A 27,086-nucleotide genomic window follows, 5' to 3' on the forward strand; every position below is an offset into this window, starting at 1 on the left:
AGTGAAAGATTTAATTTTTTTATCTCTGCATATGGTATCGCCTTCCTTTTACTTGCTCCTGTTCTCTTCTTGATGCACATTCTCAGAAATGTGGGAATTCATTATGTGATAAGTTTTGCGTGTTACTGTGTTTTGCATTCAGAAACATTAGCTATTCTTGCTCTAATACAGGGAACATAGTGAGTCATAGGACAGGAAAGCGAAGGAGAGGATGGGAAGAAAATTGTATGCTGTTTGTAAAGAGAGACACGGAAACATACAATTGGTGAGAAAAAATGGTCCGCCCACTTTACTTTCAGGCAAAAAATATACTTTAATTACACTATGCATACGTAAAGTGGTTGCCATGCGAGCAGCATTGTTCACATACCTGTCTGTGTACTTATGTTGCCGGGCATACATTGGTGGTTACTCCCTGTGTACTGCCCCCACGGTTTATGGGGGTATTGTACCTTGGTGATGCATAGTGTTAATTTTTTTAGGATGTGCACAAACAGTGCTCTGAATGACTACAGGCTGTGCGTGACGGCTGTCTTGCATATGCGTAAGCATAATTACAGTAAAGTGCAGTGTGCTGTGCAGGACGTTGTACAGTGATAGGTATCTGTCAAAGCATTGTTCACCTAGCACTCTCCCCCAGCAGCCAAGCTATGATGTGTATTCCAGTTAAACTATTTCCCATGACATATCATCTTCCTCTGACTCCCTTCCTTCCCTTCCACTCATCCTCGTCCTTCACGAGGCTGGCATTCTTGGCATTTTTATTGTCTCCTCTCTGTATCATTGTCTGTCAGTCTATTTGATTTATTTTTTGGCCTTTCTCTTTTATTTCCTACCACTGCTTGTCCTTTGTCATCTTTGGACGTCAAATGTTTTTTTTTTGTTTTGTTTTGTTTTTGGTTTTTGGTTTTTTTTTTTTTTTTTGCTTTGCTGCTTCGTTGAGGTCGGCATATTTCCCCTCTGTATGATCCAGGTTGGAAGGCCCGTGGCTGGCCAGAAATCTTAATGTATTAGTTATATCTGCACAAATCCCTCAAAATAAAAAAATAAAAAATCGTGTGTTGTAAGTCTAATGGTTTAGTGAAACCTGTTTGTGCCTTGATTTCACTTAAACATTGGATTTTTTTTGTAGCAATAGCCTACATATCTATAATCCTATGTTGGCTCAGCCAACTTTGTGAACATACACAGTTTGCTGAAAGCCATTTTATACATGTGTGGTTGAACTAGCTGTTCTCAATAATTAGGTCAGTGGGCTATATCGTAAACTTGGCCTGAAAGTGTCCATCTCAAACGTTTTTTCCTTTTAATCCAAATAGCTGTGTCTGAGGCAGAAGGACTTGCTCAACTTGGTGTGTCGAATAGAAATCTTAAAAGGACATGTTACGAATGGAGGCTATAGATAGTTGTGTGTATGAATCACCTATTATAAATTTTTTAGGCCATGAACTTAGCAAGAGATCTGTTGCTTGTATGTTTCTTTGTTTTTTGTGATTTGTTTATTTGCCTTGCCTCATTTTCTGCATTTCATTCCACTCGCATACTTGTTTATGTGCATGTGTGTCTGTGTTATGTGTTAGTTCAGCCACACACACACCTGAACCCCTAAATATAACAAATTAAGTAATTTTTTTCTGCTTCCACATGACTTGCTTTTAAATCAGTTTTCTATCATGTATTGAAAATGAACTTTCAGGAGCATTATCTTACCTATAGTTGCACATGTTAGGTTGTGTTACATGTGAATGTATTTAATGCTGATTAAGTATTAACTATGACCTGAACCCACTTATTTTTCTGTTTCCCTGTAGTGATATTACTTACAGTATCCTGTTTGAGGCAGTGACCACTCTTCTGGTACTATTCTCCTACCAACTCTTCCACAAAGACATTCTCCGAGATGGATTAATCTGTCAACACATTATGAAGGGACGATGGTAAGACCACACACACACACACACACACACACACACACACTTCTACACTTGTGAGGACCCTCACTGACTGCGTTCATTCCGTAGATCCTTAACTATCAGAACTACATGCCTAAACTCCAATCCTAACCTTGAAATACCCTTTTGAAGAATTGGCATGGAATGAAATGTCCTCACTTCTGCAAAACTGTCCTCACTGACAACATCATGACGTCATCATGTTAGGTTTGCACAACCCCATTTAATTCTTCACATGCCGACCGACATAGTAATACCCAAGTGTGTCAAGGTCTTAATCAGATACTTCCTTTAAGGAAAAATAATTCTGATGCTTCTTCCATAGAACTGCAAGGGAGTTCCAAAGAATTCTGCAAAAAAAGCTCATCATGTTGTAATCACCGAAAATTGTTTTTTTTTTGTTTTTTTCCCTAAAAAAACTCGGCACAGAAGCTGACCCTGTCGTGGATCATAATCATAAAATTTTGAATTTTTTAACATTGGTATTCTCTCCTTAGATCAAGAAAAAGCATTTGACAGGGTGGACCATAGCTATTTGTTTTCAGCACTTAAGGCTTTTGGTTTTGGTGACCATTTTATATCATGAGTGGGGTTATTGTACAGTGGTTCTGAGTGTTTGGTGAAGGTTGGTGGAGGGTTGATCCAGCCAATCCCTGTGCAGATGGGGGATAAGGCAGGGTTGTCACATCTCAGGGCAGCTTTACAGTCTGGCTATTGACCCTCTGCTCTGCAGGGTGAGAAGCTGTCTCAGTGGGCTTTCACTGTGGATGATTTAAATGTTTTTGTCAGGGATCAGGGGGACGTGGAGGCACCTCAGGCCAGTCTGGGCTTGTCTCAGAAGGCTTCATCAGCAAAAGTAAACTGGTTAAAGAGTGAGGCCGTACAGCTAGGACAGTGGAGGGAGAGGGCAGCACCCAGTCTGCCTGCAGGTCTACAGTGAGGGAGAAGAAGGATGAAGGTGTTGGGGGTATTTGGGCACAGAGGATTATCAGGCAGAATTGGGAGGGTATGATGGAGAAAGTGTTTGCCAAGTTGTCTAAATGGAAACGGTTGCTACCCCAGCTGTCATATAGGGGTCAGGTTTTGGTTGCCAATAACTTGGATGCCTCGACGCTGTGGCACACATTGATTGTTCTACCTCCACCAAGAGGCCTGATTGAAGACGTTCAAGACTTTTTCTGGTCAGAGCAGCATTGGATCCGAGCCCCTGCCTTATACTTGCCAGTGGAAGGAGGAAGACAGGGTCTTGTGGACATACCTCTTGGGTGATGGCCTATAGGCTGAAGACCACACAGAGACTGCTTTACCACTGTGGTGTGCAGTGGCTAGACACAGCCAAGCTCATCCTGTGGACAGCTGATTGTCTGGGATACAGTAAGCAGGTGTTTGTTCTGAGGCTGTAGGTGGCATATTTGAAGGCCTGTTGCCTTTCTACACCCCTGTCCTGGATGCATGGAAGATCCTGAAGGCCTCCAGGGAGCCTGCTGCTATTGCTGGTCTGTGGCTGTTAGAGGAGCCACTGTTTTGCAACAGTTTCATTCAGGCCCAGACCCTGTCCTCAGCCAGCATAAGATCTTCTCTGATGATGGCCGGATATGTGAAGCTGGGACATCTGCTGACACCCGCTGGGACCCTGCAACAATGCACCAACATCAGACCCAGATTGTTGAATCATATTATTGAGGAGGTGTGTGCATTGCTTCCCGAGTACCCGAGGTTATTTGTGATCGAGAACTGTTAGCTAACTGGCCAGTGGGAGGAGGATGTGGATTATAGCTTTCCACAGTTGACTGTCTCTCCTAATGTGGGGGGAGTGGCAGGAGGTGGAGGGCCAACTCCTTTCTTTCACAACCCCACGGTTGGACAAGTTTGAAAACCTGGGAAAAAAGGCAACTTACATCCTGTGTGTGAAAGTGAGGCACTTTCAGTCTCTGCAGGCCATGAAAGCGTTGTGGTGGACTGAGTTTTTTTGGCCCAGGCTTTTGTTGTCTATGTTTTTGGCTCTTGTTTGTTGGCTCTTGTTTGTTGTTTGTCTAATACCTAGCCAGGAAGAAAGGTACGCACACACTTATAAACATCATATCAGCTATTGTCACATTAGCCATCTGGCTGAGTCGTAAGAACTGGGCCAGGGCGGTAGGCTGTATGGACCCTGTACAGGTTCTTACAGAACTGCTGAAGACTCGACTCATGGTGGAGTATGCCTAGTACTTAATGGTAGACAAGCTGGAGGCTTTCAGCCTTAAATGGGCCATAGGGGGAGTATTGTGCTTAGTGGGAGATGATGAAGACCTGGTCTTCTCTTTCTAACTTGTGTAACAAGGAAAATTCCTGGCTGTATTGTTGGCTTTTGTTTACTATTTATTTATTTATTATAGTTGATGTCCTCTTGTCTGTATAGCAGTTGTAATGCTTAATAAAGTTTTTTTAATCAAATCTCTCTCTCTCTCTCTCTCTCTCTCTCTCTCTCTCTCTCTCTCTCTCTCTCTCTCTCTCTCTCTCAGTCTGTGTTTGACAAGTCGACTGGTGAAGACCCTGCTATATAACTTCATCAGACAGGAGAAATGTCCACCCCCTGCAACACACATCTTCGAACCCCAGGCTGAGGGAGGGGGCCTGCTCTACGGCCTGGCATCAGGGGTTGCAAGTATGAGAACAGACATGTATATAGAGGGACATGAATCCAAGACACTTGGTCGCTTATTTTGGTCATCCATCCTCAGCTTTCCCAAAAATCATGACATTGTCCCACAGAGTTATATTTTTCTGCCATATAGCATATATGAAGGTTATGAATACATTTTTTAGGGAAGGGATCAGAATTTGTCTCTCTGGTTTTGAGAGAATAGAATGAACAAAGCATCAATCCAGACTGCCATTAAACAGGAAATAAGGGACCGTAAGTTGAAACTAATGAGTGGTAAGTCAGTACTACAGTCAAAACCATAAAAAAAACACAAGGATGGAGAGCGATTCTTCCATTTTTATTCATTTTATTTAATATTGCTATTTTTTATTGCAACAGTAATTGAATCAATATCCAGGTTTCCATTTAAATTTGCAAAAACGTGCAAAATAGAATGGCAAATCATGTTGCATTTAGGTAAGTAGTATGGAAACGCTGATTTATCTGGTGCAGTACAAATACATGCATTTAATTAATTAACCTTTATTCACAGCACATTTCATGCATAGAAATACAATGCAGTTTCCTTTGCGTTGTCTTCTCTCTTCTGTCCAAATGACACACCAGGTACCTTCCTAGCTGTCTCCCTCACCATTTCTGCAGTAGTTGCCCAGCCATCCAGCAACTCTTCACTACCATCCAACACCTGTCTTAACACTTTGATCTTTGGCTTCTTCTTCACTCTCTTCCTCTTCTTGATCTCCAAAGCCATCCTACAGACCACCATCCGATGCTGCCTAGCTACATTCTCTCTCCCTTGTCACCCCCTTGCAGTTTCCAATCTCTTTCAGATTGTACCTCCTGCATAAGATATAGTCCACATGTGTGCACCTTCCTCCACTTTTATACATCACCCTGAGTTCCTCCCTCTTTTTGAAAAACATATTCACCATAGCCATTTCCTTCCTTTTTGCAAAATCCACCACCATCTGACCTTCCACATGCCTCTCCTTGACACCATACCTGGCCATCACCTGAACCTCTGTTCCCTTCACCAACATGCCCATTGAAGTCTGCTCCAATCACCACTCTCTCCTTGGGTACACTCTCCACCACTTTATCCAACTCACTCCAGAATTCTTCTTTCTCTTCTATCTCACACCCAACTTGCGGGTCATATTCACTGACAACATTCATCATCACACCTTCGATTTCCAGCTTTGGACTCATCACTCTGTCTGACACTCTCTTCACCTCCAACACACTCTTCCTACAGGATTACCCCTACCCCATTTCTCCTCGCATCCACACCATGGTAGAAGATTTTGAACCCACCCCTGATGCTCCTGGCCTTACTCCCCTTCTACCTTGTCTATTGCACACAGTATACCTACCTTTCTTTTCTCCATCATATCAGCCAGCTCTCTCCCTTTACCAGTCATAGTGCATACATTCAAAGTTCCAACTCTCACCCTCACACTTCTACCTTCCTCATCTCCCACTACCTCTGGACATGCCTTTCCCCTCACCTTCTCCTTCACCAAACAGTATCATAGTTTCCACCGGCACCCTGCTGGCCAACAGTATTGGTGGCGGTCATTGGTAACCCGGGCTTTGACCGATCTGGTATGGAAATCTGATATCCACATATTTAATAATAATGATAATCATTACACTTATATAGCGCTTTTCTAGACACCCAAAGCCCTTCATATTGAAGGGGGTAACTCACCTCAGCCACCACCAATGTGTAGCACCCACCTGGGTGATGCATGGCAGCCATTTTTGCACCAGAACGCTCACCACACATCAGCTTGAGGTGAAGAGAGAGGAATCATTGATCCAGTTACAGGAGGGGATAATTAGGTGGCCAGATGGAGAGAGCCAGGTTGGGAATTTTGCCAGGACACCGGGACCCCCTACTCTTTGCGATAAGTGGCATGGTATCTTTAATGACCACAGTGAGTCGGGACCTTGGTTTAACATCTCATCCGAAGGAAGGCATGTCCTACAGCACAGTTTACCCGTCACTACACTGGGGCATTGGGATTTGATATTTGTTGTTTTTATTAGGACTGGAGGGGAGACTGCCCCCTATTGGCCCACCAACACCACTTCCGGCAACAATTCAGTTTTCCTGAGTGGTCTCCCATCTAAGTACTAGCCAAGCCCATACCTGCTTAGCATCCGTCATTTGGCAGAGCCAGGGTACATGTTGGTATGGTTGCCGGCAATTTGATTTAGCAAAGGCTTTATGCCGGATGTCCTTCCTGACACAACCATCCTCATTTATCCGTGCTTGGAACTGGCAATAAGAATGCACTGGCATGTACATCCCCAGCGGCTGAGTTAACAGCTGCATGAGCATATGGAAGAGAAAAGATAAAAAGATATATGAGAGTGAAGTGATTGAGACCCTGCTCTGAGATTTCTGCCTCTGAACAAAGGTTCATGGAGGACTTTGTAGAGTTTGAGATGACCCAGATTAGAGTCACTTTACCAAGGCCACAGTGTTAAGTAAATTCTGCAACCCAAACAGATGTACTCTTAGCCCCCACCCCTCCACCCACGGTTCACAGATAGTCATTCCCTCTTCACATAGATGGCCTCTTTGACTCCCTGTTCAAACCAGCATTCCTCCCTATCAAGGATGTGCACATCACATTCTCATCCTTGAAAGAGTGGCCACTGGCTTGTAGATGGGTGTAGACTGCGGAGTTCTGGCCTGACAAGGTAGTTCTTCTGTATTGTGCCATCCTCTACGCCATTCTGTTTGGTTGCCCCAATGTACAAGTCATGGCAATCCCTCTAGTACATAACAGCGTACACTATGTTGCTCTGTTTGTGCCAGGTGACCCATTCCTTAGGGTGAAGCAATTTCTGGCGCAACGTGTTTTGGGGTTTGAAAGCAACTAAGATGCGATCTTCGGAAAATACGCATCTCAACTGTTCTAACACTCCCGCCACATACAGAATCACCACTGGTTGACGCTTAGGCAGCTGTTATCTTTCTCCTCTCTTCAATTGGCTGGTGCACTGTTTGGGCGTCTTCCTGGCTTTGACAAACACGCAGTTAGGATAACCACACATAACCAGGGCCTGTTTAATGTGGGATTTCTCCCCTTCCCCAGCCACTTTGCTGGTGGGGACGTTGTCAGCTTGGTGGTACCGCATCCTGATGACTCCTACTTTGTGCTACAGTGGATGATGAAAATCAGACCTTAAGTACTGATCAGTATGTGTTGGTTACGGTCAACAATCATATGTCCCCTATCACCAATTGCATTTCACAGTGTAAGAAGGCTAACCTGTCATGTTACACATCCTCCCTGGTGATCTTGATGTAGTTGTCCACCGAGTTAATGTGGTTGATGAAATGTTGTATGTCCTGAGATTTAATTTTAACCCAGGTGTCATCCACAAATCTTAACCAATGGCTAGGAGGTGTCCCTGGATAGGACATCATAACTTTCTTTTCCACTTCCTCCATATACAAGTTGGCCACTCTAGGTGAGACTGGAGAAACCATAGCACACCCATGCTTCTGCTTATACTACCCTCTGTATGTGAAGTACATAGACTGAAGACACAGCTTCAGGAGCAGACACACTTGGTCAGTGTTAAGGGTGGTCCTATTGCTAAGGGTGGGGTCATCCTGCAATTTCATATGGACTACCCCCACTGTATCATCAACTAGAACACACGTGAAGAGAGACTAACATCATAAGAGACCACTGTTTTATCCGCCTCCATAATGATGACCCTCACCTTATCCACAAAATCCATAGTGTTCTAAATGTGATGTTCATTACTGCCTACCAGTGGGTTAAGAATAAATGCCAGAAATGTACAGAAGTTATTGGTCACTGAGTTAATCATACTAACAATAAGCTGTAATGGCACATCCTTTCTATGTATCTTAAGTTAGCCATACAGTCTACTGGATCGGTCAAGATCCAGGTTAACAATGACTGTCATTGGTGCTGTGCCCTCACAGTGTACCGATGGAAACTATAAAATCCACTGTAGCGACCCCTGAGAAACAGGGAACAAGCTTAAAGAAGAAGAAGAAGGTTAGCCATACAGACTAGGTGTAGCTTCCACTGGGTATAATCTATAGTACAAAATTCTATCAATAGCATTGTCCTCTTCTAACAGCTTCAGACAATCTATCAGCTTTTTCTTTTAACTACTATCTGGATCTCGTTTCAGGGGCTCATAAGTAATTATGTTGCTAAGTAACATCAAGACTTCCTCATAAAAGTCTGCCTGGTTTAATAAAACAGTGTATCTACCTTTGTCTGCCAGAAGGATGATGGTGTTATTGTCCTTAATGAAAGCTGTGAGTGCATTCCTCTCATCTGCTGATATTGGATGGCATCTGCTTCGCGTTGCTGAGGCAGGCTGAAATGTCCGTCTGCAGTTGCTCCGCTTCCGGGTCTGTGGTGTTGTTTTCACAGATTGCTGATTCTGTGGCTGTGATCAATTCCACTAGCGGGAATTGCCTCAGCGTGAAAGCAAAATTCAGCCCCTCAACAAGGATGTCTTTCTCTGCCTGGGTGAGTTGTCTGTCGGACAGATTCTTTACCCACTTGACCACATCACCAGCATGTGTCTGGTGTCCGTCTCTCTGCCTCCCATTCAGGGCACCGTCTATTGTCTGCCCATGTCTCTGGCATGCAGCAAGTAGATCAAACTTATTTTGCTGCCTGGTTTTCGACTTTCGATGTTGTGCTAGACAAGCCTTCTGTGTGAACTCAATCACATGTTGGAAAGTGGTGTCATCTAGATGTGACGTAAGTCTCTGTTTGGATCAGCTCCTCTTTGGCTTTCAAAGCGTCAATAGTAAAAAAAAAAATTGTCTCACCCATTTGTTCAACAGCTGGCTCTGTGCCTTCTGGAGGATCTTGCTACCGTAAACCAACACATACTGATCAGTACTTAAGGTTTGCCTCTCATCAGCCGCTGGAGAACAAACTAGGATTCATCTGCACCACCAAGCTGACAGCATCCCCACTGACACAATGTCCAGGGAAGGGGAGAAATCCCACATTAAGCAGGCCCAGGGTAAGTGGTTATCCTAACTGGGCATTTGTCAAAGCCAGGAAGACACCCAAAAAGTGTACCAGCCAATCGAAGAGAAGAGAAGGACAATTGTTTTCTAAGCGTAAACCAGTGGTGATTCCGTATGTGGCGGGAGTGTTGGAACAGTTGAGGCACATATTTTCCAAATTGGTCCACTCCAAGGATCGGGTCCCCCGGCACAAACAGAACAATATAGTGTATGCTGTAAGTGCCGGGAGGATTGCCATGAATTGTACATCAGGGAATCCAAACAAACTCTGGCGAAGAGGATGGAACAACACAGAAGAGGTACTCTGTCAGGCCAGGACTCCACAGTCTATATCCATCTACAGACCAGTGGCCGCTGTCAAGGATGAGAATGTGTACATCCTTGATAGGGAGGAACGCTGTTTTGAACAGGGAATCAAAGAGGCCATCTATGTGAAGAGGGAACGACCATCTCAGGGACCAACTCCAGTTCGTCTTGCCATGCCTTAGTCAAGGGCACAGACAGGGGTATTAACCCTAACATGCATGTCTTTTTGATGGTGAGGGAAACCAGAGCACCCTGAGAAAACCCCCAAGGTTGGACAACCCTGGGGTTAGAATCCAGGACCTTGTTGCTGTGAGGCGACAGTGCTAACCACTGTGCCACCATGCCGCTGGGATGACTGTCAGTCCTACATTCACATCAACTTTGGGCCCCTGTGATCCGGGCAAATGCATAGGAGGCATCAGTGTGGCCTTACCCACAGAATATGTTTGCATGTGTATAGTCGTAGGTAGAGTTTCCTCTGGTTTCAGTAGAACGCCATCAGCAGTTACAGAGAACTGATGATATGGTAAATTCCACTTCAGGGGCTAGGGAATGAATGTAGTCACTGAGGTCCTCACAGCTATAGAAGTACCAACGTGCGTGTGTGCAAGTGTGCATATGGTACTGTGGGTACAAACTGTTTGAGCATGCATGTTTGAGTGTGGGAATGCTCCCGTGGGTTTTCCCACAGATAAATATCCTTTGTCTGTTGGTGGCAGATGCATATCAGTGTTCCATCAGCATTCACCCAGCCTCTCAGTCAGACACCAAACTCGTCTGTCTGTAGCCAGTGATCATGGCTATGAGTTATGTTGCCCTGTCCTACACTGTAATCCCCTAGAGCCTGTCTGTCTGCAGCCAACTCCCTTACACACACAGGCTAACACACACGCGCAAAGACACACACAGAAAATTTCACATGCTCTCATATACACAGGGCGCATTGAAGACACTCATTTTGCTTTTATGTCTCACTCACATATGTGCGCTTTCAGATGGGATAGGGTGTGTATACATGCCCATACACATTTCCTTCGAATGTGTGCTCATGCATGGGTAGTAGTTGTATAAGTAGCATCAGTAGTTGGTGGTTGACTCTATCAAACAGGCTTGCCCCCATGACAAATATTAGTCCTTCCTCTTTGGGAACAAATGCTCAGCCAGTTAGGTCCACAAATCCACTACTATTTTGCTGGACTATCAGTAGCGTCCAATTTACTGTCGATTTAAAAGCTCCTATTGAGACATCGTTCAGTCTGACAAGCACTTTTGACACACCACCTGTAACTGGTCTTGCCAGTGAATACATTCTCACACAAATACAGGCTCGACTTTCCCTGGAACTGAACACAAGACAGATGACAAAGAAAAGAGGCACTTGATTTCCATCGCCATTTTAATGTCAAGAGGATAGGATCTCTCTATTTCTCTTTCTCTTTCTCTTTCTCTCTCTCTCTCTCTTTCTATTTCTCTCTCTCTCTCTCTCTCTCTCTCTCTCTCTCTCTCTCTCTCTCTCTCTCTCTCTCTCTCTCTCTCTCTCTCTCTCTCTCTCTCTCTCTCTCTCTCGCTCTCACTCTCTTGTCTCACTCCCCCCCACCCACACACACACACACACACACTCCCTCTGCCGTCTGAGCCTGAGCGAGCGTCGGCAAGGGGGATTATCACCCAGACTGGTACCTCTAAGCCTTTCGGCTTGATCTTTTCTCCTCTCCTCTGCTCGGCTTTCCTCTCACCTCACCCATCTTTCTTTTCATATCTGAGGTGTGTGAGTTTGTAGCACATAGATTGGAGGTGAGACAGTTGGGTTGGCACACTATCCTATCTAGCAAAGAAGGAAAACAAAAAACCTCAACAGCAAACTAATGTGGAGATATGAGTGCAAAAAAATAATTTCATATTTCGTTTCCTGTCACCCCCCCCCCACACACACACACACACACACACACCAATTGCCACAATATTGCTTGAGTTGTCTGTCTTCCTACTATGGGGCCACACATAAAGACAATCCCCTCAAATTCTCATGTTCCACATTGCTGGCATAGCAGGACTAGCAGTAATGTACTCTTCTTGCAGGAGTGAGACAGAGACCATATCCACACTATTAATAATCCACTGCTCATGACACCACATACACTGTGCATCGTGAGCATAGAAAATACAAGGAAGTGACGTTTATGTTGGTTTTCACATTTGGAAAAAAAACCTGGAGTTTGATTTTGGGGTTGTGGTAGAATTTGGTTTACAGTTAAGGGTGAAGGGTGACCATTTATGGTTATGGCTATGGTTTAGAAAAGGCAGAAAGTTCCTTCTCATACAGTTGCACCAACTCGTGTGTATGTGTTTTTGTTTGGGGGGGGGTGATTAGGTAAACAGGCTCTGAGAGTGTTATTGTGTTTGTGAGAGAGATTATCTGTGTGTTTACTTGTTGTCTGTACAGAATGTTGCCCCACGTACATAGTTAGCTAATCAGTGCTTCTACCAGGGTATGTTCACTTGTGCACATACCCATGCCTGAGACACTGGACTAAAGCCATTATGTCATAATTCCTTCACTCTTTTGCAAATGAAGAAGTAAGCAGCATGTTCTGCATGGCTCAGTTCTCCGCCGCCTCCAGCTCACGTTCTTCGTCCGGACCAAGACTGTGTGCTGCTGTCCACAATCTTGCTTTGAGATGCCCAACCCCCTCATCGAATGTTTTCACATGCCGCTGCCCCTGCCATTCGGGACGTTATGATTCTCAAGTCAGTATAGCTTCTATTTCCACCTGTCATTTTAGTGAAAGGTATCAGACCCAGAGGCGTGATGCTGCGTAATAGTGAGGTACGGCGAGAGTTTAACATGTTGTTTTACAGTCACATCATGTAGCCGTGCGTCGGGGAGTAGAAGCAGACGCGACCCTCTTCAGTTGATGTCAGTCTTATGCAGTGAAGGTTGCTGAATGACTCATTGTTTGATGACACACATAGATGTCTTTGTGTGTCCGTGGACCCGCACACCCTAGGGAAAGGACCGTTAAACAAAAGCATTCAGGAACAATACTTGATATGTGTCGCTGTAAGGATTACGTTGTTTTTCCACATCATGGCCGATGTTTTTAGATTAATTTTAAATATTTGTTTATTTTCTGTAAAACATGTCTTAACAGAATATCTGCATGTTGAGGAGTTGTAAATGTTGGGTAGCGTAGCGGTCTGTTCTGTTGCCTACCGACGGGGATCTCCGGTTCAAATCCCCATGTTAACTCCAGCTTGGTTGGGCGTCCCTACAGACACAATTAACTGTGTCTGCGGGTGGGAAGCTGGATGTGGGTATGTGTCCTGATCGTTGCACTAGCACCTCCTCTGGCCGGTCGGGGCGTCCGTTTTTTTTGGGGGGGGGCACTGGGGGGAATAGCATGATCCTCCCACGCGCTATATCCCCCTGGTGAAACTCCTCACTATGAGGCGAAAAGAAGCAGCTGGCGACTCCACGTGTATTGGAGGAGGCATGTGGTAGTCTGCAGCCCTCCCCGGATCAACAGAGGGGGCGGAACAGTGACCGGGACAACTCGGAAGAGTGGGGTAGTTGGTTGGATACAACTGGGGAGAAAAAGGGGGAAAATTAAAAAAAATTATAGGTGTCAAGAGTTGTGAGAGAAATAATGACCAACTTTCAAGGTTTTAGGAAGATTCAGGTTCGTGCAGAATGTAATGTTTTAGCGGTGTTAGCTAAGTCGTGTTGTCTTTTTTTTTTCCTTCGCTGTCCCACTTGTTCTGAGGCCTCGACTCAAGTCTCAGGTTGCCAACCCCTGTGTTCGCGTCTGACCTCTTGTCTTTTCCTCTGGTTCCCCTTCCCCTTCCTTCTCCTCTACTCCTCCTCTTTTTCCAATGGGCGACTGGCCATGGCCAGAGCAGCCAAAGCAGTATAGCATTATTGGGTTTATGTGGTGGGCAGGCAGACAGGCAGGGGGAACCGAGCCAGACGTATAACAAACAGCACCCACTGAGGTAAAAAAGAGCTGTGTGTGCGTGCCTGTGTGCGTGCGTGTTAGCGTGTGTGTGCAGGAAGCGTGGCTGCCAGACTGGGATCTCTGACACTATTGGTCTAGCCGCTGTGGTGCCAGTGATGAGATGAGCAGGGCTCAGTCACAACAGGCCTCCTTTTCTCTCTCTCTCACTCCCTTCCCCATGCCCCCCACCCCCACCCCCACACACACTCTCTTTTGTCCTGTCTCTTGTCCCTGCTCAAGCAGTGGAGAGGAGGAGAAGGATCGTGAAAGAGATAAACCTGATTCAGAGTCAGTGCAAGTGATGTCATTATTCTTCCTCTTTTTATTTTATGGCAGACCGAGTTTGGAAATGTCATTTGGCCCTGACATAAACAGTTTCCTTTCCTTCCTTACTGGAATCTTTCTCTCTCTCTCTCTCTCTCTCTCTCTCTCTCTCTCTCTCTCTCTCTCTCTCTCTCTCTCTCTCTCTCTCTCTCTCTCTCTCTCTCTCTGTCTCTCTCAGCACTGCAGTAGCCTCTGGCTCCTGTCATAGCCATTGATTAAACAGTCAAAATGGTGATCCGTTGTTCTTTTTTCTTCTTACTCCTCGAACAAAGAACAACACTGTCAGATGTAATGAGTAAATAATGTCCCCTTAAATTCAGCAAGGGGGGTAGATGAGGAGGTGAAGGATGAGGTTTATAAGGCATGATTAGCTTCAACATAAAGGACGCAAGGACATGCAAAAGGCAAGGTAAAGATTGTTATGCTTTGTTAATGATGATGTTGTGATCCATTGTAAGTTGATGTAACCCCCCTCACAATATCACAGAGGTACTGCTCATCATCCTTAGTTTGTTTTTTGTTTTGTTTTGGTTTTTTTTGTTTGTTTTTTTGTAATCAAAGGACGTGGTGATCTTATTTTAGTTTTGTTCTGTCTGGAAAAATGAATTATACTGCAGCACCACTAAGGTACTGGAGTTTTTGAGATATACTATATTTTTAATGAAAATGCAAGAGCCATGAACGCTCAAGGTTTTTGTACGGTCGGCCCGTTAGCGTTCACAGTAAGCTTGTAAAAAAAAAGTTGGAACATGCCCCAGGAAAGTTGGCCCAAGAGTGTCCTGCTTTTATTTCCCTCTAGGTGGCAATAGATTGGGTCTACTTGGGTTACAGATGGATTCAATGGTTACTGTAGCTTTATCAGAGGTAGTGTCGTATGCCAGACAAAGTGTTTAGATCGCTCCACACTTCGTTTTAGAGCTGTGACGGCGCTGGAGAAAAGTGTGGCTCAACTCGTTATCATTCTGGTACAGGGGGAACAATAACGCTCTAGCTCAGCGGTGGCTAACCATGTGCCATGGAGAGCCATGTGTACGCAGGTTTCATTCCAACCTGACTCCACACCAGGTGATTTCACTGATACAGTCCTCGTCTTTGGTTGAAGGGTTGCTAATCAGTGACATCACCTGGTGTGGAGTCCGGCTGGAATGAAGACCTGCATACACATGGCTCTCCATGGCACATGGTTAGCCACCCCTGCTCTAGCTTCTTTGTATTTCTTTGAACCAATCATAATTGTCTTGAGGGGGGGGGACTAAGCCCAAGATGCAGCAACGGTGCCCTTGCAAAATAGTGTCGGGGGGGGGACTTGCCATTTTCAGCATGTAGGTTGCTTGCTCGGAGGTTGTTGTTTCACGTAGCGACGGAGACTTTGAAAATGGCAGCACACGGATAGATAGCGGAAGGGGAAGAGAATTGTAATTAAAATAGTCGGCCAATGGCAGGCTTGTTTATACCAACAGTGTACATCGTGTGTGTCAGGCTAGACCAGAGTTGATCAGTGCTGTCGGCCATCCGCTGTGCCTTTTCAAAAGAGCTGTGAAATTTTGTTTATTTTTTTAAAGAGGTTTTCATGCATGCCCTGTGCGTTTCATACTCAACATTGACTATACTGTATCTGTAGCATGGTATTAATGCAATGTGTTGCAACCCTACACCTCATCTGTTGATTTCTGTTGGTGCAATAAAGCGGCCATTATCAATTAAAAAGGAGAATAAGGCTATACGTAAGTTGAAACTTTAAGTAACTAGAAATAAAAATTAGTTATAACAAACATTTAAACTGTCGGTAACGTTTGACTCCAAAACCAAACAGTAATTAAAAAAAAAACAACCCTCGACACTTTTTCACAAGTTAGGTGTTTAAGAGTCTTTTACTCTGAATACAGTAGAGAGAGGATCCTTCAGGAGTAATGGGACCAGATCAACTTTTAACTTGTATGAACGTACGTCATTTTGTTCTGTGAGATTTTAGAGGGAAAAAACACACCAGGCGGTGATTACTAACAGACCAAACCGAGTGAAAAGTGGCGCTGTGGCAATGTTGAGAGGATGAAGTGTGATTGAGAAAACATCATGTAGGCTTCCTCGATTGGACTACTGGCAGAAACGTGTTTAGAAAGTAAATTGATATTCCAATGGCTGCAACAACAGTGCAAGTTGTATCACAATGGATGTACCAAACAGAAAGCCAAGGCTATTTTGTTACGGGCTTCTTGGCAGTATAAGTCAGGGGAATTCACTTGCAGTGAAAGAGACGTGTCATCCACCTTTTTTTTTCTCAGTAATATTTATTGGAAGGAGCATTGGTTGTATGAAAAAACATACAATGGAAATGGAAATGATTGCCCCTTCATATTTTGATAATTCCCCCCCCAGCCCCCTCCCACCCAACCCTCACCCACTGCCGATGCAGAAAAGGTTAAAAATAAAAATAAACAAATAAATTTGTTACAAATTCAGTGTTATCCCAGTTGGGGGCGTAGACGATAACCAGTATAACTGGTGTTTGGGACAGGGACCCACATAGTATACTATAACGACCCTGTGGGTCAGGAATAATGTCAGCGGGAAGGAAGGGGACTTTTTTTGTGGATGAATATAGCTGTACCTCTGGACTTAGTATTAAATTTAGAGTGAAAGATCTGGCCCACCCAAGATTTACGTGGTCGGTTTTGGTTCCACGTAAATGTGTTTCTTGCAGAAATGCTATATCTGTCTGCAGTCCCTTCAGATGTGAAAAAAGAAAACCTTGTCCGCTTTACTGGCCCATTTAAACCTTTCACGTTCCATGAGATCAGCCAAACAGGCATGTTCCCAATGTTACAGGAGTCCACCATTGGGGTTAGTGTTGACAAAAATATGTATCAAGAATAGGCCTGGTATGTGTACATGGGTATGGAATGAAGTGTAAATGTAACATGAAAAAGACCACTTGAATGTTGTGTGACTCGTATGCAGGACATCAAATACAAAGGAAACAAAAGTACAGTACAACAAATCTCCGCCAAAATAAATGTCATTGTAAAGCTTCCTTTCAGTGTGATTATTATAAAGGCAATCGGCACCCCGCCACAACCCCCATAACCCCTTCCTCGAACATAAACCCAGAAAAAAAAAAAACATCCTCAGTTTACTCCCCCCCCTCCCTCTAAACGAGGCAAACATCAGGCATCTAAACTGCACAACTTCCTGTACAACATACTCCCTAGCCAATGCACAGTTCTCCTAAGGAGGCTCCCAACTATTGAAATAGCTACACCATATTGAGTGAACACCCAATGCAGCACTTACATTAATTTGTGTAACATGTTGTAAAAATAAAACAAATAAATGAATGAATTAAAATAATTAAACTGCCTTTATATATCAGTTCGAAACGAGTGTAGAGAACTGGCCTGGTCTATGGCAAGTAGGTTGTGTTACCCCACTTGAAATAATTAGACTGTGCCTTAAGCGTCATGAGTCCAATATTAAGCACACAAATATCATTCATAATAACATTTGCAATGATCCAGTTTAAAGCAATATCTATAGGTTACGAAATAGACAGGAAAATAATATCGCTGGTGTTGTCAACTTTGTGTAGCATAGGCTAGCCTTTCTGGCTAAATACAGCCAGCTGGCCATCTTTAAACAACAGCATAAGCTCACCAGAGAAAATGTAGTGAAGCTTGATTTGGAGACAGAGCAGGTGTCAGTTCAGTTGAGAGGCTTGTTCTGAGCTTGTTGAGTTCGGAGATTAGCAGGGAGGCTGAAACAGGTTCCATATTGGCGGCCAGGTTTCCCAAGCTTTCCAAGAGACCTGTAGTGCTTGAAACCTCAGCAATTGACTTCTTCGGTTGTTTTTTCCCCATTGGTCCGTAGTAGTTCGAGTGTTTTTTTTTTTTTTTTCATCCATCCAGTATCCAAACTGCTTATCCTGCTCTCAGGGTCATGGGGATGCTGGAGCCTATCCCAGCAGTCATTGGGCGGCAGGCGGGGAGATACCCTGGACAGGCCACCAGGCCATCACAGGGCCAAAAACTGCAGGGAGGCTGGTCTCCTCCTCTTGATTTGTTATTTGGTTTCTTCCTGGGCGAGGCCTCATCCGCAGGCTGTGAGGATTCTCGGAGATCCGAGGCCAGACTGTCCATCCTCTTCTTCGTTTCCTTCCTGGGAGGAGGGGTGTCTACATCACACAGAGCATGAGGCTTTTTTAAGTAAAAAAAAAGTAGTTTGTTCATGAGCAGCTCCTCACACGTCTACCCTGTCCTATATGCGAGCTAGAAATCTGTCATCTATACTTTTTGACCTTGTTTTTTATTATTTGTTATTTTTTGGGTATGTGTTTAAAAAAATCAAAAACATTGTCTGGATTGCTCCAACACCCCGAAACAGGCTGTGCTGCGCAGCTAACAAATGTGGGGTTAGGGGAGTCACTATATGTACACTTTACTTGATTCAGCACTAAAGTGAGGACTGTCAGCCTCTTTGCCATGCCATGCTAGACCTGTTGGTCCAGCAAAAAATAGGATGCGAACAAGTGGTTACATAGATTGCAGCATTACAGCTCCCAGGCTAATGAACTGATCTAGCTTTCACATCCCTTGACACACAAAAATGCTGTAATTTGCGACCGGCATCAGTGTTAACTTGCATATGGTAAAAAGTCCTGTTTGTATTGGTTGTATAGCTTCAACTTAATAACAAAGTTTTCCAACATTCATGGTTCCTGGTGAACACAACATTATGCAGTCTGCAGCTGGTTCATGCTTGCACGATGCAATCACGAGCATATGTATTGTGCTGTGAATGAGGAATCACATGAATTTTATGATGATTTTGGAAAGTAATATTGTGGCAATATTGTGCATTTTCCCCAAGACCATGGTAGGAGAAAATCCTCACATACAGAAACAGGACCTGCTGGTTCATCTTACAAATTCCACTGATAACTTAACAAGATTAATTTATGTCTGGAAGAACTGCCTGTAAATTAGTGTGAGACACTGAAATCAATATGAAAAACTGGAAGCAATGATGTTGACAAGACTCAGCAACCCTCCAGCAGCATGCATGTGTGTTTGTGTCTCCAGGTGGTTTGTGGAGCGTGTTCTCATTGGGTGGAGCCGGCAGCAAGACAGGAATGGACCAGGAACACAACCCTTTACCTTTGTCCAACCAAAGCCTTTTGCTGCTACTTGTTTTCGCCAATCTGACAGACGGACCTGACTGGCCAAACCCCTACCGTCAGGCTGTTACTTGTTTCAGAAACACACAAGGTAAGGTGGTTTTTTCACCCTTTCGGCACCATGTACAACTTTTTACAATCTGCACCTTTGGCATAATTTGCAAATCGTGGATTGGGAGGGCTGCCACGGCGAATGCTGATAAATTAATGTATAAAGGACAACTGAAATGACAATATACTAACAACAGTACTTGCTTTTGACATGTGAAGACAATTCGTCGCTGCCAGTCGAGCAGCCCCACACTTTCCAGATCAACTTCAACAGTCTGTACACAGCACTGTGTGAGCAGCAACGCTCCGATCAGGCAACACTCCTGCTGTACACCCTGCTGCACCAGAATGCCAACATGAGAACATACATGCTCTCCAGGACCGATATGGATAATCTGGTGGGTGAGGCGGAAACACGTAGACATTTTTATTGTGCGAGAAGATACAAACAAATGTGTGTGTACTGTAAAACACGTGTCGCCTGGCCAACATCATAAGTTAATGTTTCTCTTAACCTCATTATTCCTGCCTGAATCTGAAATTCCAGGGGTGGGTCCTGCCGATGATGAGACACAACATTTTTCAAACTGAATTTCACAGTGATTTGATCATCCATAACTAATCAGATATTTTTAGCTGTATAACAATGTAAACTCATGACTTCCTGAAAGCAGTGCCAGACAGCATTATAGCCTAGAAATCTGAATAAGTGTGGGCGCTATTGTTACACCTATTCATCAGGCTAAACAATGAGAAACACACACACACACACACACACACACACACACACACACACACACACACACACACACACACACACAAAAAATAAAAAAACCACTCAATGGGAAATCTGTTTATCATGCAGACAGAACATTAGATCAGAAGTCTCCTTTGCTAACTGTTGTACATGCCCATGTTAAGCCTCTCTGCCTTCTGTCATCACCCTTCTCAGGTGATGCCTATCCTTGAGATCCTTTACCATGTGGAGGAGAGGAACTCTCACCATGTCTATATGGCCCTCATCATTCTGCTTATACTGACAGAGGATGATACTTTCAATCGCTCCATCCATGAAGTGGTTGGTAGATGGACACACACACACACACACACACATACACACACACACACATTCTTGTACTCCTATAAATGTGAGGACCCATTACTGACTAAATTCATTCTCAAGCCCTTAACCCTAACCTTAACCATCAGAACTACATGCCTAACCTTAACCCTTACCTTAACCTTACCCTAATCCTAATTTTAGCCTTAGCCCTAAACTTAAGTCCTAACTTTAAAAGAGTTCCTTAGAAGGGAGGGTCAGCCAAAATGTTCGCACTTTGTTGGTTAAAAACTCAAATTGGTCCTCACAGAGATGGAAGTACAACACACACACACACACACACACACACACACACACACACACACACACACACACACACACACACATACACACAGCAAATGTACCGCCCTCCATTCTCACCCCTCCATTATTGCTTGAATTGTAGTGAATCAAACTGACAATTTAACAGCATTTATGCCTTTTTCTGTTTCCCTTCCTCCCTGACATTCTCTTCTTCTGACTTTCCTTCAACCTCCCTTCTTTCTCCTTTTGTCGCTGTGTATCTCTCAAGGTATTGAAAAATATCTCGTGGTACACAGAGCGGACTTTAACAGAGATCTCACTTGGTAGTCTGCTCATCCTTGTGGTCATCCGCACCATCCAGTTCAACATGACTAGGACAAGGGTGAGAATAAACACACACACACACACACACACACACACACACACACACACACACACACACACACACACACACACACAAATATATGAGAGGCCGTGTAAGCCATAATTCTTAGTTACACTCTCTTACACATAAACTTTCTCTCACACACTATCAAACCTCTCATATGCACTATCAAACTCTCTGTCATCCACTATCAAACTCTTCCGTGCACTATCAAACTGTCATACACTATCAAACTCTCTCATAAACTATCAAACATGTACTGTCAAACTCTCACACACTGTCAAACTCTGTCATGCATTATCAAACTCTCACACAATATCAAACTCTTTCATACACTATCAAACTCTCTCTCACACTATTAAACTTTCTCACGCACTATCAAACTGTCATACACTATCTGTCAAACTTTTTCATACACTATCAAACTCTCTCTCACACTATCAAACTCTCGCAGTTTGGTAGTGTGTGAGAGAGAGTTTGATATTTGCGGTTTCTCATTGACTTATAATATTGCCAGTTAATTTCACCATTCCCGATTAGCTTAAACAAACGTGCGCGCGCGCGCACACACACACACACATAAACATTTAGTCTACTTACTACACTGAACAAAGCTGGATGTGCAAATCCATCATTTGAAATCAGATTCATATCAAATGAAATTATGCTGCTTAAGAAAGTGAATTTGGATGATTTTGGGGGAAAAGACAACTTATTTGTGTTTGTTTGTCTGTGTGTGTGGTGTGTGTGTGTGTAAAACCTACACAGGATAAGTACCTCCACACTAACTGCTTGGCTGCACTGGCCAACATGTCAGCCCAGTTCCGCTGTCTCCATCAGTACGCCGCCCAGCGCATCATCAGGTCAGAACATATGTATACACACAGATGAAGTCCTTAAGATAGGAAGAAGGTTGATATAATCCTTGATAAACCCCATTCTTTTTGTTTGGGATAGTTTATTCCAGGGTTGGATTTTCATAGGCAAAAATCCTTCAATGCTTTTTTTTTTTTTTTAGAAATTGATATTAGAAATACTCACAAAAACTGGACTCGTGAACGAATGATGTGTTTCACTGTGTTGGTAAATCTTAATGGAGTGAATTGATTATACCAATTATTGTCTTCTTGGCCAAGGGACTAAGGGTGAACACACTGTGTTCAAATCTTAAACACCAATATGTGAAATGTTTTTGACTTCGCCTATAGGGATCTAATGCATCTCGGGTAATATTTGGGTTCAGACATTTCTACATAAGCCTAATGTTATCATGCAATGCAGTTTAGAGCTAGGTAGTATATCGAAGTAAAATTGATGTCGTGGTTTGAGACTAGATGTCTTCTGGGATTTGGTTGTCGTAATATCATGATGTAATGTTACTGTTGTCTTATCTTGGTCTTAAAGGCTGCATTACAGTAAAGTGATGCAATTTTCTGAACAGATAACGTTTTTTTACCTTAGTGAAATGAACAAAAATGACCTGCTTGGTCATCATATCCACATTACTAATGATCATTTCTCAACATTTTCTTTGATTCTTTGTGATTTTTATCTTATGAAAGCAGCAGTCATCATTCCCAAGATATTTTCATATTGTGGATATCAAAGTTTTGAGTCAAAAATATTGTAAGATTTGATTTTATCAATATCACCTAGCCTTAGGGTGGCACGGTGGCACAGTGGTTAGCACAGTAGCCTCACAGCAAGAAGGTGCTGGGTTCAAGCCCCAGGGTAGTCCAACCTTGGGGGTCGTCCCGGGTTGTCCTCTGTATGGAGTTTGCATGTTCGCCCTGTGTCTGCATGGGTTTCCTCCGGGGGGCTCCGGTTTCCTCCCACAGTCGAAAGACATGTAAGTCAGGTGAATTGGCCGTACTAAATTGTCCCTAGATATGAATGGGTGTGCGTGTCTCGGTGTTGGCCCTGTGATGGTCTGGCGGTCCATCCAGGGTGTCTCCCCGCTTGCCGCCCAATGACTGCTGGAATAGGCTCCAGCATCCCCGCGACCCTGAGAGCAGGATAAGCGGTTCAGATAGTGGATGGATGGATGGACCTAGCCTTAGCTATACTGTGCTGGGCTCCTATTTGCTATATCTCTCTCACAGATAAGGTCTGTGATGTCTCCCATTGCAAATTCAGTCAGGGCTATGGCCAGGGAATTCTTTAACATGCATGGATGAAGGGAAAACCTGCAAAATAAAATGATCCATACCGTAGGCAAAAAATGGTGCAACCTATTTATCTGTTTTTAACACCAATTGAAAACGATTGTGGCATTCATATCTCTAGTAGGAAGATTTCTGAACCCATAGTCATTTAAAATATCTGTTCTTAATAAAGGAAATATTTCATAATCAAAAATGCTAATATTTAAAAGTTAATTTAAAATTCTACCCTGTTCTTTAATGAGCTGACATGAACAGTTGGGGAAACACCATGCACAATGATTCAGTGTTTGTACTTTTGCACTAAACATTATTTAAGCTAAACAAAACATGTTTTAACACTAGCGACCATTTTTTTTTTCAGGAACATATCAGGAATCAGGAACATTTATAACAAAATGTCATATATATGTCAGACCGCCCTCAGTGCTCCCTCTTCGATGTTCGATATGATTTATATGTAACATCTATACACAGTTTTTCCTGTTCAGTAGCAGAATGCTTGCTAAAATCAAGTGGCAAAATTGAAATCAGAGACCAAAAAACTGCAACCCCTCTTTTGTTATTATCAGGTGGTTGGATTTTAAACCTGAACCTAGTGTTACTCCTAAAAAATGTGTTTTCAGAATATATACAAAGTGTGCTAATTGTAATCAAAATTTAACTGTTAAATTTACGGAGAACAGCAGATAGACATAGGGATGATGTGGTAGTCATTGGCTGCCTGTTAGCATACATACACAAAAACAGCAGCAGCTTTATTTCAGTATTTTACCGGTTCAAGAAAGAGTTATGTAGTTTGAAGGATGCTAGTTAGCTTACAAAAAATGGGGGTGGGTGGGTAGGGTGTGGTCGCACACCTAATCTTATGTAACAGCGTTGGTTGAGTAAGGCACTTAACCTCTAAACTGCTTTAGTGGAGCTTCTTAGCAACAGGGGAAAAAAAAGAAAAAGGAAGCTATGGTCATAAGTACACCACATTGCACATACGTACACATACAGACACTACACACACATGCACAAACACACACCTATACACGGTAGCCCCACCCGTCGGAAAATTGAATATAATTACAGATATAGTAAGGCCTCAAGGACCCCAAATGCCTATGTGTATGCCCCCCCCCTTTTCCCCCCAATTGTACCCGGCCAATTACACCACTCTTCTGAGCCATCCCGGTCGCTGTTTCACCTCCTCTGCCAATGAGGGCGGCAGACTACCACATGCCTCCTCCGATACATGTGGAGTCGCCAGCCGCTTCTTTTCACCTGACAGTGAGGAGTTTCACAAGAGGGGCGTAGCGTGTGGGAGGATCACACCATTCCCCCCAGTTCCCCCTCCGCTGCGAACAGACACCCTGACCGACCAGAGGAGGTGCTAGTGCAGCAATCGGGACTCATACCAACATCCGGCTTCCCACCTGCAGACATGGCCAATTTTATCTGTAGGGACGCCCGACCAAGCAGGAAGCAACACGGGGATTCAAAACGGCGGTCCCCGTGTTGGTACGCAGCAGGATAGACCGCTAGGCTCCCTGGAAGCCTATGTATATGATTTTGTTTTTATTTTAGAAATAATTTAATTCATTCGGCTGCATAAATAGAAATAATATTGATTTCAAAAATAATTTATAGTTGCAAACAAAAGATAGGAAGATGACCAAAAAGAAAAAAATACAGTTTGTCTTTATGGGGAGAATATTTTGTAACACTGGGTGTGTGTAGCTACCCCACTTAGCAAATTACCTGGGTGAAAAATTAAACCAATAAAAACAAACAAATGAAAATAAATTTTAAAAATTAGCACACAGGACAGAGTCAAAACATGTCCTTGTTGTCCTACCACGGCTCCCGCCGCGAGGTTTGCCGGTCCCCCGTCGCGTCGTGGGGGGTCAAAGAGCTTGGTGCGTGCCCCGCACCTGATCCCGGAAGACATGCGCATTTTCTCGAAAGCTCTGCGCACAAAATTCATCAAATGTTTTAGTCATGAGAATTCACTAAACACAGGGTTTAATTCGTCTGAAGTTTCCTCATGTGGCTCTGAAGTTGGCAGTAGTGCTGCACGATTTGGTGAAAAAAGTCACATTTGCGATTATTGTGGACAATACTGTGATTTGCGATTGCGATATAATAAACAAATTTATGCTTCAACAAATAATACAAATGTGTCATGTTGCTGCGACATGTAGCGGCTTTCATTTTGCATGTTTTACACAGTACCTTTTTCTGCTCAATGTCGCTGAGCTTGAATCCAAAATATCGCCATATAACAGAGGTCGCTTTTTTTTCTTTTTCTTTTTGCCACCTGTTCATCTGCGTTAACCTGCTCGTTGTCATCGGGATCCATCCCCCCCCCCTTCTTCCCGGTCTGCACACAGCACACCGGATAGTCATGTGACCGTAGACTGCATGCGCTTCACTGCCTAAAGAGAGACTGATTGGTCGTCTCTTAATTATGGGCGCAGATATGCAGACTGCACACAAACAGATGTTCACACACGCACATTTTATTATTTTGCGGTTACATAATTGCACAGGCTGACATCGTAGTTGCGATTAGATTTCATCGTGCAGCACTAGTTAGCATTTTATTGCGTTGGTATAGTATAGGGATATTTTATAATCATAGATACTGTGGTCATACACAATTGAGGGTAGATTCACCAGGGGCTGCTGCTCCTTTAAGGCAGACATTCAGAGTGCTGACGTAGGCACTGCTTAGAGTTTCTGGGGTGGAGCCATGTTTTCAGCAGCCTAGCAGTTAGCTGGTTGCCATGAGAGATTGTGCTGTATCGGTGTTGTTTTGTGTGGCGAGTAAACGGAATTGACTCGATCTCTCCGTCTCCTCATTCCTGCATTCCCACAATACACTTAAAACTAGAACAAATACTTCCATGCATTTAAAAGAGTACTTCTATGTTGTACAAACGTGAGGTGTTTGTAACTGGGTGGCAGTTACAGATACATCCTCCATTATCAACAGTAGTGTCAGGTGCTGTGGCTGAACAGATAGCGCCTTGATATTTAAGAAGTGCGTCAGAATAAACACAGACAATATGCCATATACATATAAATGTCAGTCTCAGAACACAGTTATGGTTACAGCTCATGTCATCATATCGTAAGTATTTACAGCCGACAGGGAAAATAGATGAAAACGTGATATTGCATGTCTATAAACCATCCCTAGTTATTGCTAATTACACAAACCGAACACTTCCTATTTTACATTGAGTGTACATTGTTTGATTCAGTTGATGAATAAATTAGATAATTTTACAAAACATTTATTATTTCAAGCACAGAAATCAAAGGAACATATCCAGAGGCTCTTACCTTTCTGTGTGGAACTAACTCACTCACTCTCTCACTCACTCACTCACTCACTCACTCACTCACTCACTCACTCACTCACTCACTCACTCACACACACACACACACACACACAGGCAGGCAGAGGCAAGGGAGAGTGAACACTCTTGTTCATGTCTATTTTAACTTCAGCTGCATAACACTGAACTGTTTCCCTTTCTGCAGACACATGCACACACATCAAAATGCACACAGTGTACACTCCACGATTCTCTTATCTCTCCGTCCTCACTTTTGTCCTAGATATTATCTGTGTATCAGAAACATAGAGGACAGTCTCTATCTGTTGGTCTGTCTGTCTCTCTG

At 43.6% G+C, this 27,086-nt stretch overlaps 1 protein-coding gene across 1 annotated transcript in view; it reads left to right on the plus strand.

Annotated features, from left to right (window-relative positions):
• The window catches only part of dym (dymeclin), a 99,405-nt gene that overhangs the window by 20,604 nt on the left and 51,715 nt on the right, over nucleotides 1-27,086 (plus strand). The window contains exons 7-13 of the mRNA XM_056290294.1: nucleotides 1,812-1,937; nucleotides 4,457-4,599; nucleotides 19,353-19,538; nucleotides 19,718-19,896; nucleotides 20,451-20,576; nucleotides 21,130-21,243; nucleotides 22,015-22,109. Coding sequence (XP_056146269.1) covers nucleotides 1,812-1,937; nucleotides 4,457-4,599; nucleotides 19,353-19,538; nucleotides 19,718-19,896; nucleotides 20,451-20,576; nucleotides 21,130-21,243; nucleotides 22,015-22,109 — 969 coding nt within the window. The remainder of the gene's footprint in view (nucleotides 1-1,811; nucleotides 1,938-4,456; nucleotides 4,600-19,352; nucleotides 19,539-19,717; nucleotides 19,897-20,450; nucleotides 20,577-21,129; nucleotides 21,244-22,014; nucleotides 22,110-27,086) is intronic.

This window comes from Lampris incognitus, chromosome 12, assembly GCF_029633865.1.
Source record: "Lampris incognitus isolate fLamInc1 chromosome 12, fLamInc1.hap2, whole genome shotgun sequence".
Lineage (NCBI taxonomy): Eukaryota > Metazoa > Chordata > Actinopteri > Lampriformes > Lampridae > Lampris > Lampris incognitus.